This window comes from Metopolophium dirhodum, chromosome 1 (assembly GCF_019925205.1).
Source record: "Metopolophium dirhodum isolate CAU chromosome 1, ASM1992520v1, whole genome shotgun sequence".
In the NCBI taxonomy this organism is placed as follows: Eukaryota; Metazoa; Arthropoda; class Insecta; order Hemiptera; family Aphididae; genus Metopolophium; species Metopolophium dirhodum.
Window position 1 is genome coordinate 112480568 of NC_083560.1, and position 18447 is coordinate 112499014.

At 27.3% G+C, this 18447-nt stretch overlaps 3 protein-coding genes and 1 pseudogene across 5 annotated transcripts in view; 2 read left to right on the forward strand and 2 right to left on the reverse strand.

The window, feature by feature from the left end:
• Nucleotides 1-6257, forward strand: part of LOC132933848 (uncharacterized) — a 29104-nt gene extending 22847 nt beyond the window's left edge. The window contains exon 9 of one of the 3 annotated variants that reach the window (XM_061000118.1): nucleotides 6139-6257. In XM_061000118.1, coding sequence (XP_060856101.1) covers nucleotides 6139-6242 — 104 coding nt within the window. In that variant the 3' untranslated portion in view covers nucleotides 6243-6257. Of the gene's footprint in view, nucleotides 1-2010; nucleotides 2042-6138 lie in introns of those variants that run through there. The other 2 variants (XM_061000120.1, XM_061000121.1) reach the window with 2 other exon arrangements.
• On the reverse strand, nucleotides 4399-6131 carry LOC132933849 (uncharacterized). Its single transcript, XM_061000123.1, has 2 exons — nucleotides 5348-6131; nucleotides 4399-5173 (listed from the first exon to the last, which is right to left on the reverse strand). Exons 1-2 carry the CDS (start codon nucleotides 5700-5702, stop codon nucleotides 5061-5063), a joined length of 468 nt encoding a protein of 155 aa, XP_060856106.1. The 5' UTR covers nucleotides 5703-6131; the 3' UTR covers nucleotides 4399-5060.
• A 2153-nt stretch (nucleotides 6258-8410) lies between the features above and the next one.
• LOC132950991 (zinc finger BED domain-containing protein 4-like) lies at nucleotides 8411-11580 on the reverse strand. Its single transcript, XM_061022648.1, has 7 exons — nucleotides 11547-11580; nucleotides 10770-10921; nucleotides 10419-10664; nucleotides 10047-10357; nucleotides 9448-9699; nucleotides 8883-9245; nucleotides 8411-8765 (listed from the first exon to the last, which is right to left on the reverse strand). The coding sequence occupies exons 1-7, from the start codon at nucleotides 11578-11580 to the stop codon at nucleotides 8411-8413; spliced, it is 1713 nt and encodes a 570-aa protein (XP_060878631.1).
• LOC132933850 (uncharacterized) lies at nucleotides 11075-18225 on the forward strand (annotated as a pseudogene).
• Nucleotides 18226-18447: the final 222 nt, after the last annotated feature.

An 18447-nucleotide genomic window follows, 5' to 3' on the forward strand; every position in this document is an offset into this window, starting at 1 on the left:
AATATTAATCATTAATGTAAGATTAAAGATTGTATAATAAAGATTTACCCAATAAAACGTTATTATAGAACTCATGCGGGTTTACCAGTATAATTGCAGTCCACCGCAGTGTACATGATATATATATAATATATAATATATAGTATAATATTATTGAGATATAGTGCTTTTTGATACGACCTATTGGCTAAAAATAGCACGTAAGCAATATATTTCTCCGTATCGTCCTTATCGTTAATTGTCTAACAATATTATGGGAATATCCGTGTATGGAATGAATTATAATGAATTATATTATAAGACTTACGACCAAATAATTAAATATTTTTTCAGGAAATTTATCATAATATTTAAAAACATAACATTCATGGTACTTCAATAAAATAATAAAAGTTAGATATGGGTGATGCTGAATTTTAACTTGGGGGTGCTAGAGTTCTTTTTGCACCCCCCTAGTTGCACCACTGAATTCTTGATCAGAATAATAAAGTACCTAATTGGAATATTTCTTTATATTGAGAAGGCATTTAATTGTGTGAATCAAAAATTATTACTTAAGAAATTAAATTATGCTTGAATTCGAGGTATTGAAAATAATCTAATTAGCTCATATTCAAGTGATATATATCAAATAGTCAAAATTAATGATAAACTAAGTCAATCTTTACCAGTCAAGCATGGTGTTCAGGAAACAGCCTTGGGTCCGTTATTTTTATCCTATATATAAATGGTTTACTTAATATTAATACAGAAGCAGAATTAATTTAAAAATCTGTCAACACTCGACACAGTGCTTAATGAATAATAACCTAAGTTGTACGTGCATATGTATTGAAAACGTCAGTTGTATAAACTAGCTAGGACTATATATTGACTCGAGTTTAAAATGGAAAAATCATATAGAATATTTAGGCCCATTTTATCAATCATCAGTTAAATAAATTTAAACTTGAGTTAATATTAATCTTAAATTAAACTAAAATTTTGATTTTATGATCTCTTGGTTAAATTTTAACTGTACCTTAATCAAAGTTTTAACTAACTGACAATTTATGGTCAGTTAAGGAATTTAATCTGTGATTAAGTTCAATGTTATTAGGTTGCTATATTTTGTAGGGCTATTATAATACAATTTTTTGACATATCATAAAAATATTCTTTAAATAGGTGATTATTTCAATGTAATTGCCAATTTAATTTATAATGCCTATCAATTTGACATCATCACAGCATTACATATATCGTAGGTAGGTACTTAAAATTCATCCTAGATGGCTGATTTAAGTAGTAGCAGTAGCAGTGACAGCAGCACTGATGAAGTGTTTGAGTTTTTGGGTTATATAAACCAAAACTTCAATTTCAACAAAAAAGTTCGAAGACCATATTTATTGTCAACTAGAATAGACCATTTAAATAAATGGGACGACCAGGATTTTTTTGCCAGATTCTGTTTGACTAAAAATACTTTTAAAATTGTATTAGAAATTGTTCAACAAGAAGTTACAACTGTTACACAAAGGTAAAATAAAAATAAAACTCATCAGTAATTATAATTATATATTGATACTTATATAAAGTAGGTATGTATAGGTAGTCCATTTTTAAAACCTAAATACATTTTAAGTAACAATTGTATATTGAATTCTACAAACAAATTATAATAACTGGAATGTGGGTAGGCAGGTAATTTTAAGGGAGTTACAAAATTATACTAGATAGTTGACTCCAAAACCCATTTACACCATATAGATAGTTTGATATTTCTTGAAAAGCAATGAGGAAGAAAGAGTATGTAATTATATAAACATTGGCTTTAAAAAAACTTTTAAGTGCTAAATTTAAGTGACATTATTATAATATGTTACTGCTTATAATTTACATTACACATTTGAGTAGACAATTAGGTGATTTATAACACTACAAAGTATAAATATCAATATGTGTGATCTAAGGCTCAGACCACAGTTTATTAAAATGCCTAGTAATGCTAATGAAATTTCTGATGTCCAGAACAGATTTTATTTGAAAGCAAAATTTCCACGATGCATTGGTGCTATTGACTGCACACACATCAAAATATCATCACCAGGTGGAGAAAATGCAGAAAACTACAGGAATAGAAAAAACTTTTTTTCCATAAATGTTCAGACTGTTTCAGATGATAAATTAATGATACAAGATATAGTAGCTCGTTGGCCTGGATCGTCACATGATTCAACTGTATTTTTCAATTCTTCAATTTGTAGACGTCTAGAAGCAGGAGAATTTGGAAATGGTTTGATCGTTGGTGATGGAGGTTATGCAGTTAAGAACTACTTAATTACGCCTACAAAAACAAATAAATTTAATGAACTCTGTAAACATCAATGTAATAAATGAAAACGTAAACAATCATACAAATGATAGAACAAGATCAACTATGATTCTAAGACACTTTGGTGGAATGTGTTAAGTGTGATCAACTTTAATTCTGAGACCTTCCTGGTGGAATGTCAAGTCAAGTACCTATATTCATCACACAATTAAAAACACCAGCGTATGTTAACAATGTTAATATTTAATATATTGAGTAAAACAATATGAAGTCTTTTGTTTCATTTTTAGTAGTATATAACATAAAAAAATTAACAAAATTATAACAAAACAATAAATTATTATGACTATTTATGAAAAGTTTTCTTTTCTCTTGAAATCAAGTTCCTCTTCCAACAACTTCTTTTTTAAATCCAAAACATCCATTTTGATTTTGGCAACTTCTGACCAATCTTTATTTACATTAATAATACTGAGGAAGAGAACCATGTACAATTTAAAAATTAATGCACACATTACATTTAAATAACTAATATAAAATAATAAATAACAACCTTGTTTGTTTTCTTCTATAAACACTTTTTCTTTTGTTGCAGTACTTTTTTTAGAGTTTTCAACTAAATTTAACATAATATTATAATAATTCTATGAAAAATAAGCATAGTTACTACATATTATTATTTTATTGTCTTACTCTCTACTTATTTTCTTCTAAATCACTGTCCAAAGATTCATTGTCGTAAATACTAGTTGCACAAACAATGCCTAAACGATTTTGAGTTGTAATAAGAGAATGTGATAACTGTTTAGAAATAGGAGTCTTCAACTTAGCTGGTGTATAATTTGCCCAGTCTATTTCAGTAGTGTTAAACAAATCCTTAAAGTTTTATGATGAAATATAATTAATTGTTTTTAGTATATTTTATATTATTATAATTTTAAAGGAAATTACAAAAATATGTATGTTTACCTCACTATTATTTTCTTGGCAATCAACATCATACATAATAATTTCAACTTCATCGTTTTCCAAGTCTAATTCATCTATTAACTGAATAAATTAATAATTAATATGGTATAAAATGCACATTTTGAAATTGTTTATTTATACATTTATAATCTGTAATCAATAATTTAAAATCATACAGTAAATAATATTTACCTTCATATTTTCACTGTCAATACAGGGGTCAATACAGTCATTATCAAATTGTGAGGTTGTACCATTGAATGCCAAAGGGTTCAGTGATCTTATTTTTTCTTCAATAATAGATAGTTTTTCTATAGTTTTCTGCGGGGCAGCTGGTCCTCCTCCAGTTGGACATGGTTTTGATTTTACTTCCCGCAACTTTAATTTAACAGTCTTTTTTCTAATTAATTCATCAAAAATAAAATGTTTAGGTTGATAAATCGTTGTGTGAAGTGAGGAACTTTTACACGTATAAGATAGGCAATTACGAAGACTAAGGCCCAATGACGTCACACGTCTTTTTTCAATTGCTCATAACTTATTGAATAATGTGAGTAGAAAACTAGAAACGTAAAACCTATACCATTATCCTTAGAATTGAACATTCTTTCAAATAAAAAAAACTTATTTTTTGTGTTGTGTGCTCCTTTAAGCATAGAAATAAGATATCGGCCACGGGGGAACAGCTGGTCACACACACAATCACCGTTGTAACTTGTAATCATTGTTTTATTTTTGTATATACTATTCAAACGTGTCCAGTGAATTATGCAAGTGTTCCTATAATATTATTATACATAATTATTTTTACTATCACCGCGTTATCGCACGTCGCCGAGCTGACTCCGCGAACGTTATGAACATGGCCACTGTGATATTTTGTCTCGTATCGTACGTCTTTCAGCGAACACCGATTTTCATCGTAACGTCGACCAGACACGAGTTTATTATACGTCTGTTCGTATATTATATTATTTTATTATTGTGAGCCATTAGGGCAATCATTACATTATTATTTTTGTCATTTGCGTGCAGGGGTGCATTTGGAAAATATGCGCCCCAGGGCAACGTATTTTTGCCGCCCCTACCCCCCCCCCCCCCCCAAAAAAAAAAAATAATAATAATAATTTATGCAATTTTATTGAACATTATTCAAACATTGAGGTTATTTAAAAACTTTTCCTCCAAAAGGTCTTTTTCAGCTTTTAAAATCTTCTACGTGCTTGTCTAGTAGCAAAATTATTAATAACATTGTTATAATTTAGTTTTGTTGTAATGTCATTTTCAATATTTAGGATTGCCAACGCATTTAATCTTTCCTCTTTTATATTTGATCTTAGGTATGATTTAACTCTCTTTAAAGCTGAAAAAGACCGTTCAGTGGAACAGTTACTACATGGTGTACATAATAACATTCTTAACGTAATAACAATGTAAGGATACATTTCAGAAAAATCATTATTTTTGATAAATATAAGCATTTGCTGAATATTTTTTGGTCTTTCATCAACTTTGAGGTTCTTTATATGTGACTTAAAGTGAACACATTCATTGGGAAAAGAACTTCCTAAATCATCAACATATATATCTTGAAGACATTTTGCCTGTTCTCTGATTTCTACGCTGTTCAATTTTTCCAATTGAAAGAAAAACGAGTACTTTTCGAATAACTGATCATAGGCTATTTTTCTTTTTTCTAGCTCATTTTTGATTCTATCTAAGATAACAAAATATGTACTTATCTTATAATTTATGTCACTGTTGCTGGCTTCATCATCTATATTTTCGTCACTGAATGTTTTCCTTTTTTTATGCGCTTGTTTACTGTGTTCTTAAAATGTCCAGATGAAATTGAAATTGCCAGATTTAAATAACGTATATATTCTTCATCTGTACGAAGGTCATTTACATAAGTAATTAATGACTGATAAATGTCTATGACTGTACCCAAATTAATTTCAACTGATTGTAGTTTTTTACTGCATTTATTAAATCGATTAAGAATATCACCCCAAAATAATGACAAGAATGACATTTCCAAGGTATTAATTTTTTTAATTATACCTTTGGCTTCGCATCGGGTAGCTGGTCTTTCTGTAACATCTTGTTCAATTTTTTCTAGAGCATTTATGATGAATCCTCTATTTGTATTTAATGCTTTACAAGCATCATCTCGAGCTGACCATCTTGTTTCTGATAAACTTTTTACATTGGAATTTAAAATTTTCCAGCGATGAGTTGAAGATGAAAAGAATACATATAATTTTTGAAGTAAGTCAAAAAAATGAACCGCATTTTGGCAACAACTTGCAGCATTTGTGCCAACTAAATTGAGTGAATGTGCGGAACAAGGAACAAATTGTGCGTGTGGACTTGACTTTTTAATTCTTGCTTGTAATCCACTATATATACCTGCCATATTACTGGCATTGTCATACGATTGTCCTCTTAAATGTTTAAGATTTAAATTATACTTGTCAAAAATTGAAAAGACTGCAGAAGCAATTTGTTCTTTGAAATTTGTATTTTAGAATACATAATAAACACAGATAAGCCGGTACGAGGACCCGTCTACGTTATCAATGTTCTTGCCATCCCGCATCGGGCATCCAACGTAATAAATAATAATAGATTTATGTTTTCATAGCCCATAGGTAGTCTGTATTTATAACATAACATTTAACAAACCTGAGATTGTTTAGCGATCAATTTCGTATGTGTAAACGATTTATGTAAATTACATATTATTTTAAAATTGCTTCATATTTTGTTAGGTACCTAGCGGCTAACATTACTTTAGAACAAATTACAAAATTATAAATTTTATATTATTATAATTTTTAATAATTATTTAGGTACAAAAACTGCCGCCCCTATGAATCTGCCGCCGGGGGAAATTGCCCCCTTTGCCCCCCCCCTAAATGCGCCACTGTTTGCGTGTATTGTACCCATACTATAGCACAGGACCAGCTAGCTAGTCTGCGCTCCACAAACTGTGAGTTTTATCATTATTTTTATTATTATTTATTTATTATACACATTTAACTGTTGGGCCAAAAGGGCTATAGATATTTTTTATTATTATTAATTTGTTGGCCAGAAGGGCCGCATATTATTTTATACGAGCTTCAGCTCAAATAGCTGCGTCAATATATTATTATTATTTCGATTGGCCATTATTCGATAGGTCATTTATTATTATTATTATATATTTTTTATACATTTGTGTTACGGTGAGTTTTAATACATAATTTGTACTGCTATTATTTCAATTTGCGTATTATACAGCTACTTAGCTATCAGAAACCGTGTTACCATTTTTTATTACCTATTTGTTTAATTCATAATTGTGTACACACCTACACACATACACAAATATACATAATTACACAACATGCACTACATAGCCGACAGTAATTGCTAGGCGATCCCGACCACTACTGAATAATTGCATTGTTAATGAAATAAGGGGGTTGAGCATGCTTGGTGAATTACCCTGTATGATATAATGGGTATTAAATGTTAATGCATAAAAACATTTATTAATAATCTCATTAGCATATTAGTAAATTTAGTGGCGTACACACTTCTTTTACTGTAACTTATAAGTAAAACTATAAATGTAATATAAAATATGCAAGTTAAGAAATTTTCAAAAATAATATTTAAAAAAAATTAATTACGTTTTGAGTTAATTTAATCCAACAAATAAACTACTTAATTTAGATAAATGATTTTACCATCAAAATTGTTCTTATAATGAGATAGAAATTGGCTATTTTGAAATTAAAAATAATTTTAATCAATTTTTTAATTTTTTATTTTAGTTTCAAGAAATAAAAATGAAAAAATATATACTATAAATATTTAAATATAGTGAAAGTGTTTTTAAATTATATATATATATATAAGATATTAATAATAAATAGATAATAAATAAGTAAAACATTTAATTTGCCCAGACAGACAGTAGTGTGGTGAACAGTAAATTTCAGAGGGAATTGCAACTGAGATTTTTCTTAAATAGAGGGGTGGGTGATAGCAAGTAGGTCCCCTAGTAAATGTAATATGATATACTCATTAGGTAGTCAATAATGATCTGAAATATAATTAATTATTTTACATTAATACATTATTATGCATTAATATTTGGGATATTTGTAATTTGCCTCTAGAAAATTTTCAGTTTGCCACGCCACTGTTAACAGATTATGGTTTATTAATACCAATTAGTTTAATGGCCGTTTCCAAACATTTTGAACACATTTTCATTCACTACTGGGAAGTAGAGATGTTCTGAGTAGAAAATCTGGTACTAAGCCGGGTACCGAGTACTGGCCGAGTAAAATTGTTTATACTAACCGGGTATCGAGTATTGGCCGAGTAAAATTTATAGTACTAACCGGGTATTGAGTATTGGCCGAGTAAAAATTTTAACACTAATCGGGTATTGAGTATAGGCTGAGTAGAAATGTAAATACAAAATGGGAATTATACTAGTATTAAAGTATCAACTAACAATTACTGATTATAAATTATTAATATTATAATTTAAGTCTTTAAACAATTTAAGCACTCAGTAGTCAGTACTGGTACTGGCCACTGAGTGTTCTGCAATTATAATAAATTAATAACAAAACTTAGACAAACACTAATACAAATTAAGTAACACTAATACCAGTTGTTTAGATATTAGGCAATAGCTATGTACAGTTTTGTTCAATAGACAATAATATTAAATAATGAATGAATATTGTAATTTGTAACTAAAAATTCAAATGTAAATACTAAAACAATAAATTAATAAAAACTAAATACCACACAATAGTATATTACATATAATGTATTGTGACAATACATTTTTAAAATTCTTTATTTAAAATTTAAAATCTCTGAACGTTTAAATTTAGTCTTTAAACTGTTTAAACATAAAATAAAACTTAATAGTTTAATAAAAATTAACAAATTATTAATAAAACAAATTAAATTATAATAGGTATCCTGTCAGTAATTAACATTATTATATATTATCATTATACAATAAAAATATTTAAAATTTGTTTATATTATGATGAAGAAACAAAAGTTGTTCAGCATTTTGAGGCTGAAGTCTATTTCTTTTAGTTTCTACTTCTTTACTAATCCTGCCTCTGAGAACGACCTCTCAGAATAAACGCTGGATGCTGGCGCTGATAAATATTTTTGTAATAGTAATTTATTTCCAATCAATGGAAAACTTTCAAAATTTATTTTCCACCAACTTAATGGATCTTCTTCAATCGAAACACATTTCATATTACAATATTTTTCAAATTCCACAACTAGATCCTTATTGAAATTATGGTAGTCATCCAAATCTGTATAGTTAAGAGACTTAGGTTCTTCAGTTTGGTCGATATTTGATGTTGTTGCAATTTCTTTATTAAAATCCCATAATGACTCTCTATTTCCAGCATTCAAATTTTCTACTGCAGATATATAACTACTAGTAGGTTCATGTTCGATATTTGAATTAAGATTGTTGAATTTGGATATTATTTTAAATATTATTTTTTTCATTATTTGTTTATTTTCTGGTTTAAAAAATAACAATTTAAACCTTGGATCCAAAAATGTGGCTATAATAAGGTTGTCATCTTTGATTATTTTTTCAAAACGCTTTGAAAAACGAGTGAGGATAATATCCTTAGTAGTCCCAACTCCAAAATGAGAAGTGTTAGGTCGATTCAAAAAAGTATCTAATATCATAATTGCAGGTATAACTTCACTAATAATAGATTTATTTGAACTTATACGTTTGGTGAGCTCCTCAAAAGACTTTAGTAAATGTATTAATGATTCCATTAATAACCAATCATTGGGGCTAAAAGTCGGTAGAGTTGATTCAACATCACTTATATATACTAAAATGGCAGTTTTTAATTGTAACAATCGTTTCAACATATAAAAACTGGAATTCCACCTGAAAAAATAACTAATATTAATTTTATTTGTATTTTTAAATTTTTACTTAATGAAGATAGTTGGTGTCACTTATCTATATTAATAGGGGAGACATATTTGTTAAAAATAAACGAGCCGTGCGCTTTAAATACAAATTAGGTAGACCAAATTATAAAAAATAGAATATACAATTTTAACTTGTATTTAATATTTATACCAACCTAGTGCAAATGTCCTGAATAAGTTTCTTAGGGTGAGTGCCAAGTTCAATTTGAATAGACTTAAGTTTATCAGTGGCAGATGATGAATGGTGAAAATGAGTAGACACTTTTCTGGCACGAATCATTAAGTCTTGAACAGATTTTTGACTCTTTATCGATTCAGTTACAAGTAGGTGAATAGTGTGTAGAAAGCAACCAGAACTGCATAACGAAGCATCATCGACACCTTTTTTAATACTTACTCCGTTATCTCTAAAAAAAATACATTATAAGTACTTTAGTTAAAAAATATATGGAATTCCTACTTTCTAGGATAACACCTAGAATAGGTACCAAAATATGTCATATTTAACTTACATTTTTCTAATTTTCTATATTAATCAGTTAATATATTAATTTAATAAGTTAAAAAATAAGTTAATTTGTCCACTGTCCTGCAGCCTGTGTTATTATACTTAGATAATTAGAAGAAATGTAGTATATTTTGTACAAATATATTTATTAAAAATACAAATCTTTGGCCTGGACAACGACGGGCGGGACAGCTAGTTATACATAATCGCTTAATATTAGGTAATTGTTTCCCACTTGGCACTCACCGTACTAATAAATGAATCTTTTTTTCTAAATCCCATTCCTGCAAAAGTCTTTCTAATGTATCTTTAATGGCGAGGCCTATATGTCTTTCAGAGAAATGTCTAACATTTAAGACACAATGATGTTGTATCATATCATTAGAAATCCAATGACATGTAAAACTTAAAAAACTTTCATTATTGTGGCTGCATGTCCAAATATCTGATGTAAGCGATACAGTATGAACCTGCTTCAGCATATCCATAATTTTTAATTTAAGTTCAACATACATTTCTGGAATAATATTATCAGTAAAATATTTGCGACCAGGTACCTAAAAAAAGAAATTTACATTTATTTATTATTTAATATAATAAAAATAGAAACAAGCTTACTTTATATTGTGGTTTAACAATTTCCATGAGTTTTTTAAACCCTGTCCGTTCAACTAAATTATACGGTTCATTGTCAACACAAATCATTTCACCAATTGCTTTATGAATTACTTTGGATTTTTTATCATTTATATCCCAACATTCTGTTTTGGTCATTGATTCGTAAATAGATAGTTGATGGCTTTTAGTCTTAATATCGCATGTAGCAGATTTAAGATTTAAATGCTTTTGGCCTTTTTTTGATTCCTTAGAATAATAGATACAAAATATTAATATATTACTTTTTAATCTTCATAATACCTAACCATTAACCAACTATAGTTTTATAATTATTATAATTTCTTAACTTACTTCAGATTTTAACATTTCTTTGTACAATGGTTTATTTTTGATTCTAAGTGTTTCTTCATAGAGGAAGTAGTCATCTTTTTCCCCAATCCTTTGTATGCATACCTTTTGCTTGCATTGTTTACAAATAACTCTACTCAGGTCACATGTAGACTCTTCAAAATATTCCCAAATTAAACTTAATTTTTTTGTTTTTAATAATGGATCTATTAAAATATAAAATAAATAAATAATAATAATCAGGATTAAATTTAAATTGACTAGTAGGTAGCTCTGGTACCAATTATTCATTAAGGTATACCAGAATGTTCCAAATACTACCAAATATTCATAATACAGTTGAGATTTTAAATCTTGGTTTTATTTTAATTGTTAATTTACTTTTATCAAGTGTGTTTAATAAAATGATGGACTACTTATCTAATATAATATGTGTAAAAAAAACAATTAATTTTATTACCTAGTTATTGTAAATGGCTAAACTGTGGTTATACTTAATACTTAATATTTAATAGTTAATACTTTAATAAGTATTTGGTTAGCCTATAACATAATATAATATTATGTTATATGGTTCCTATTTAAGTATTTATAATTGTTTTATTTTAAAATAGCTCTTTAGTCTTTATTAAATTATGTAAAATTGATATTCATATTTTTACTATTTAGTATTTACATATAGATAAATAGAGAATGTGTGATTTTTAAAGCTACAATTCCCAGGTAATAAAACAAATAAAAAATAATAGAGTTTGAAATTACATAAAACGTATTACATACCGATACATGGCACTTCCTCGTCCATTGGATTCATTGAATGAATTGAATGAATTTAAAAAAGTTAAAACAACAAAGCAATAGGTAGTAGGTACTAGGTACTACAACTGTACTTGCTGTGCAGTGTAGACTACTAGAATGTTAAGTGATTAATGATTAGTGATTACTTATACTTGAGAATATTTGTATAGTAATAATTTATATTTTATTACGGGTTTTGATTGCAGATTGTTATCATATAATTTATATATAAACATCAGACGGTAAACACGAGATTTATTTTTGTAATTCATAGAAGAAAAACATGATTTGTTTATAATCAACTGGCTATCGTAAATCGGTTCAGTTATTCTAAGTAATATAATAAGTACCAAAATAAATTATAATTGGTAAATTCATTACCCTTGAATATTAGATTTCTCCCGTTATATTAATTATAGGTATGTATATATTTATAAATAGATTGTCGTTTGCCATTCGATATGAGTCGAGTAAAAATGTAGTATTACGACGGGTACCGCGAGTAATGCCGGGTAAAAATGTTGGTATTACGCCGGGTATCGAGTAAGAGCCGAGTCTTAAATATGATATCGAGTAATTGCCGGGTACCCGGAACATCTCTACTGGGAAGCATCGTTCATCATAAAATGTTTGTTCAGTTTTATTATTGTTGGTTGGTTATGTTATAGGTGATTTATATTTGGTTAACATTTACTGTGATTGGTTTTTCATCTATATTATGACTCAGTTATTAAGAGAAAATTGAAGATGAGTGGAGGATGCAACCTTAATTTGTTAAAATATTTGTAGCATATTTAAGTATTTACATTTATTGATGGCGAAATGGCAATCATACTGTTACTGTGGACATGTATGTATTATCATACAATTCTTCATTTACCAATTTTTTAAAACGTAAAACTTATTTGAAATGATTATTACTATAACTAGACTGTATGTTTGTATTGACAATTTTTTAAAGCTTGAAATTTATTTTAAATTATTATTCTTATTATTGTACTGTGACAAATTTTTAAAACGTAGTTAAAAATTATAAAATGTTCAATTTTTATAGCTAAGGATTGAAAATTTAAAACAACGATAATAATATATTATAATAAGACATAAATACATAATATAGCAAAATTTAAAAATTTGGTTTTTATTTTCATGGTTATTTTTGGTTTTTTTTTATCAACGGTAACTGATAAGATGATAGAGATTAGACGTGACTCACTCCAGTGGACATTTTTGACAAAAATTTTTCCTGCGATGATCCAATTGTGCCAAAAGCCGTTCTCTTACAAATGATAAGAAAAAAATAAAATAATCTCATACCAACATGACCAACCAATAAAAATATCAATGTCAAAAATAATAATTTAATATCAGTTTTAGTGCCAGCCTGTGTTAAATGTACTTTTTTATTTTCTCTATCACCTATTGATTAAGTGTTTAATGAGTAATTAGTATTCAAATTCAAATTCAACCACGAAATTACAAAAAAATGGCTTTTAATGCATTACTTGACCACGATTACTTACTTAGTAGTAAGTATTATTTATTTATATATTACATTTTTATTGACTCAACATTATTTTATAACTCAAATTAAATCCACATGTTTTTTATTGGTTTAAATAATGAAGAATATATAGATTTGGAGATGGTAATAGATGAGGAGGATGAAGATTTAGATGTTATTGTTGAAGAGGAGGAAAGATGATTTAGATGATATTGAAGATGAAAACAACGGTAGTTTACATATTATAATGAGTCGAGTTGTTTAAAACATTAAAACACTCGTTTAAAACATGTTTTAAACATCTAAATTAATCAAACGTGGTTTTGTTTAAAACTTTTAAAACAAGTGATTTAAACAACATAAAAAAACAGTTGTTTAAAACAAAAAAACATAATTTATGTGCATAAACCTTATAATATAAGTTCATACTGACAACTCCTATTTATTATTATTTTTTGTTTCATAAACAAATTTGAAATTTATAACATTTATAATAATAATTTTACTTATTCAAATTACTAACAGTACATTTGTTTAACAAGTCATAATGTCAAAATAGAATTATTAAAATTACATACCAATAAATAACATAACAATTAGTAATTAGTTGTACTCCAACATAAATAAAAATAAAAATTAATAAATTAATATAAACTTGATAGGTAACATAATATTTAAATATCACAATTGTCTTATTTATTTGTTACAAGTGTTTAATGCCTATTTCATTTACAAATTACAACACAAACTTATACAACATAATTATAAAATATTAAAATATTAAAATGTATAAATTGTATAATATTAAAAAAATTAAGATATTAAATAAATAAATTTTTTTTTAATAAATTACATATTTTGTTTTAAATTCAATTAAATCATGTTTTAAAAATCTTTAAAAAAGTTGAAAAAATCATTTAAAAAAATCATGTTTTTCATCAAGTCTAATTATATAAGTTCTATATGCAACAATATCTATAATAATGCTATAATACAATTGGTAATTAAATTAATATGACAATGTGAATCTTTAGATATACAACGCCAGTGAGCAGAAACCTTCACAGTTTTACCTGGTGTAAGGTTAAACTCCAAAGTATTTATGGACAATCTAAAATACAGATATTATAAAAATGGTGCTAGGAACAATAAAACGTAAGTACAACTGATACTTATGATATTTAGCACAAACCAATGTACTAATCTACACAGATCTTAATAAAAATGTTTCATTATTTACTTATTTGATATAATATTAGTTATCATATAACTATTACCTATGTAGATATTTAGTCTGTGAAAATCAGAAGAATGTCGCTGAATTTTGTCCATCAATAGCTTGGGTTAGGTCTGAAGATGTTATAAAAGGTAATGGTATAATAATGACCATATTATAATGTGGACATTCCAATGGTTCATTTAGGGCGGTCTATTGGTTTGGCTGGAACGAGTACTGGCAATTTAGCTACCTCCATTAGGCAGATATATAACCAAGAAGTTGTGTTGTAAGTACTTTTTGGATTAATATTAAACATTTGCGCACTTGTTCTAAAATTATACAATTCTTACAATTACCATTGCAGTATCTTGAGTGAAGACACAGTTTATGATCTGAGTTAATAACCATCTGTTCATTACAAGGGTATTATTATACATTTTTTAAAACTAGAGGGAAATATTCCTAAAGTTATTGATAAATTATAAATATAGAATAAAGGATAAGCTATAGTATTTGCTGTTTTTTTTTATATATAATTTGAAAGATCGTGTTCAAAAAATGATGTTTTATCTTTAATTTTTTTTTATATGTTGCACTATTTTGGTTTCGTTAACTGGGGTAATAAATATAGAGTCTGTAATTCTACAGTTTTTATTTAATATATCCCAAGGTTTGTCTACAAATCCATTTGGTTTTATATTATTTTCTATGTCAGCACCAACATTTACAACAAATGTATTAAATACATCACAAATATTTTTTTTATTTTCAATTAATGTATTATTATTATCAAATACTGATTTATTAATACTATATTGTAGTTTTAATTTAATACTATAAATGTCATAGGAATCCTGAAGGTGCACATGATTATACTCATTTACAGTCCCTGTCGAGCCTCAATAAAATGAGACGTTGTCGATGCTTGGTAAATCCGAAAACGGTTGATCAATTTGCGCATATCCTCAATGAACCTTATGTTTCATCCCTGCAGCACCCATCCTCAAGGTCCGTTTGTATATTTTATGTTACAACTTCAAATGTATGTTATCTTTTCATTATAATCATATTATACTATTCTATTATTTAGATTTTTTCAACATAATTTTCGAACGACTAGGAGTTATATTTGCAAATACTGATGCAATTGAAAAATATAGTGGAGAACTACTTCAGTCAATTACCATGGCAGGAGTAGATGGAACTTTTAAGACTGTTCCAAAAAATCCAACTGATTTGAGAAAGGGCTTCCTACTTACTTTCCATATAGTGTTCAGAAATGTGGTAAGTTAGGTTTTTTGTAAATAGACATTAATTTTGTATGCACTTCTTCTCCACCTGACTCTTAATATTCTCTAAGAGTTCACCGCCATTCATGTGTATACATTTAAAAATTGTATATGATTGTTCTATTCAGTATTTTCTAATGGTGTACGCATTGGCCGCAAGGATGACCCTGTCCACATATGAGTCTTTCCTCAGAATTGTACAACAAATTTTGCCACTAAACTACAACCGACTTACTATAATAACTGATTAAGAACGAGGTTTAATGAACGCTGTGAGGATAATATTTCCGCATACCAAGCTTCAGGGGTGTTGGTTTCATTATTATCAAGTGAGTTAAAATAAACTTATGCTCTGTAATTTTTAATGAATTGTTTTGTTATTATTATTAATGTATTGAACTTAAATTAAATTATGTAGTCTGTTATCCAGTACTAGTATTCCAAATTACTGTCGAGGCTGCTACAGTTTTACGCATGGTAATATTATGATGAATTATTCTTGTTTTTGTTTCTTCTCCACTACATCCAACTATCTTTTTTTGGGCCACCGTCAGTCTTTTTCCCGTTGGCTTTTTGTCCTGTAGTTCCTTGTAACTTGTTATTATTTAATTTGACTAATATTAGTTTAACATTTTGTCTTTGGTTTTAGGTGTTAGCTCTACCCCACCTTCCTGCTGAAGCCCAAATAAATTGCCATTTTACCATGTTTGATGGGTTTCAATTAATTGTAGAATATGTCAACGGACAACAGCCAATAACTCGAGAGCGCTTACAACCATTTTTATTTGGCTACATGCAGAACTTTTGGCTTACAGAAATAGGCGCTATAAACATAAGTGTCTTTGGGTTAGAATTATTAAAACATAACATAACAGATTAGTGTCATTTGTTGTAATTCGTTTTAGGTCAGAAATTCGTACCAACAATTATGTTGAATCATTTCACGCTACACTGCTGACACAAATTGGAAAACACCCCAATATCTGGGATTTCATGCATATACTAATTTCATTATATATTCATGTTTGTGAATATTGTTTTATTAATACATATTATGTATTTGTGATTCTATATGTGAATGGGTATCAATAGAATATAATATAAGGTAAAGGTAGGTATATCAGGTAGGACCTATTGTATATTATACATACCAAATCAACAAGTAGAAAGGGATACCTATGAAGACTTGTGAATGAAGTGGTGCACTGATATGTTTATAGCTTGATATAAATTTTCTTAAATTAATGTCTTACATGTTATACAACATAATAAAATACAATTTTTTTTTCATACGATGCTTAGTGTCCAGGAGTAGGCTGGAAGGCCTAATTCAGACATATGCTTGGCAGACTTTGTTATTGGGCACTCTTAGATTTATACTATGTCTGGTTGGGTGATGGTGTTATTTGTTGCACAGTTATTAATCAACTATAGCAACAATGTATTTAGATTCTTTGTATTAATTGAAGACTTACTGTTATTCTAGAGAAACTATTGATAATTGAAAACCAATATTATTTGGAAATAGACCAAGCTCGCAGGCATCTCCAGGTGATTCTCTAAACAAAATATATACAAATATATATACATATATACATATATAAGTTATAAGATATATTTTAAATATAATTTACTGATCAGATGTCATCTATCTCGAGTAGATAGATAAGAAGTCACCAGCAAAATACAAGGCTACATAAATCCGTTAAGTGCGAATGGAGATTTATTAACTTTTTTAAGGACGTCAGTGCATCTGATGGATGGTTATTATAGAAAACAAGTTCGACCTCAACCATTTGTATACCTATTATTTGTATTTTATTTGAGTGCCCGTGTTTATATGTAATCATTTTTATAATAATCTTTATATTTTTATTAGGATCAGTAATGAATGTTTGACAATTGCAAGTTACTTAGTTAGTTAGTTAGTTGACTTGTAAATAATTTATTTACATTACTTTTATTTTTTATTTTATTTTTATACAATATATACTATATATGATTTGTAAATAATATAACTTATACTATTTTTATATAATATTATTTATTTATTAATATTTTTATACTCAGACTTGTAAATTTATACCACTTTAATTATTAGAGCTTTTATACACTAAGACTTTTTACAATTTTGATAGACTTGTTAAATATGTTTTTTAATACCTAATAAGTTGTTTTTAAAATGTATTAATCTATTTTTTTGTAATAACTACTTAATTTAGAAATTAATTAATATTATTTTTCACTGTTAATAGTTAAATTTGTGTTAAAATTAATTACTATTATCAAATAATTCTATTTAATCTTCTAATTATACCAGTATATTATAATCCACAGAATATGCTATCTTAACATTTTATTTACTTACGATTATATATATATATCATATAGGCTATAGCGTTTATAATGCAATTACTAATTGTTCTTCATCCTTTCTTTTATTGTCTTTCTTGTGCATACTCTACCTATTTATTTTGTTCTATTTTTTGCTTTATTAACTGTCAATAACGATCATAATCAATAATATCTAAATCTGTATCACAACTCCCTCTTTTCAGCACAAGCTCAGCTTTTGAAAAGAGAACCAATGTATTTTAATGTAATTTTTTGTTTTGTTTTGTTACTCATAAATTGTTTGTAATTGTTATAATTTGGTGACAATAAATATTATTATATTATTATTTATCATTTTGTCATTATGAAATTATACAACAAACTATATTAATATCTTATGTTTATATAATTAAACTTAAGTAAGTAAACAATATGTATAACTACAGTATAGTCATAGTAAAATATTCAAAGTCAAACTATTTAAATCTATAATACGTTAAAAAGTAACCAAACTTAACCAAAATCTAAAAATATTAG

Excerpts from the sequence above, each read along its gene's own strand:
- LOC132933849 (XM_061000123.1), bottom strand. The coding sequence starts at position 5,702 with ATGGCAGGTATATATAGTGGATTACAAGCAAGAATTAAAAAGTCAAGT. Across the intron at positions 5,174-5,347 it reads TACCCGATGCGAAGCCAAAG|ATGAAGAATATATACGTTAT; the intron begins GTATAATTAAAA and ends ACCTTCGTACAG.
- LOC132950991 (XM_061022648.1), bottom strand. The coding sequence starts at position 11,580 with ATGAATCCAATGGACGAGGAAGTGCCATGTATCG. Across the intron at positions 10,922-11,546 it reads CGAGGAAGTGCCATGTATCG|AGTCTACATGTGACCTGAGT; the intron begins GTATGTAATACG and ends AATATTTTGAAG. Across the intron at positions 9,700-10,046 it reads AAGATTCATTTATTAGTACG|AGATAACGGAGTAAGTATTA; the intron begins GTGAGTGCCAAG and ends TATTTTTTTTAG.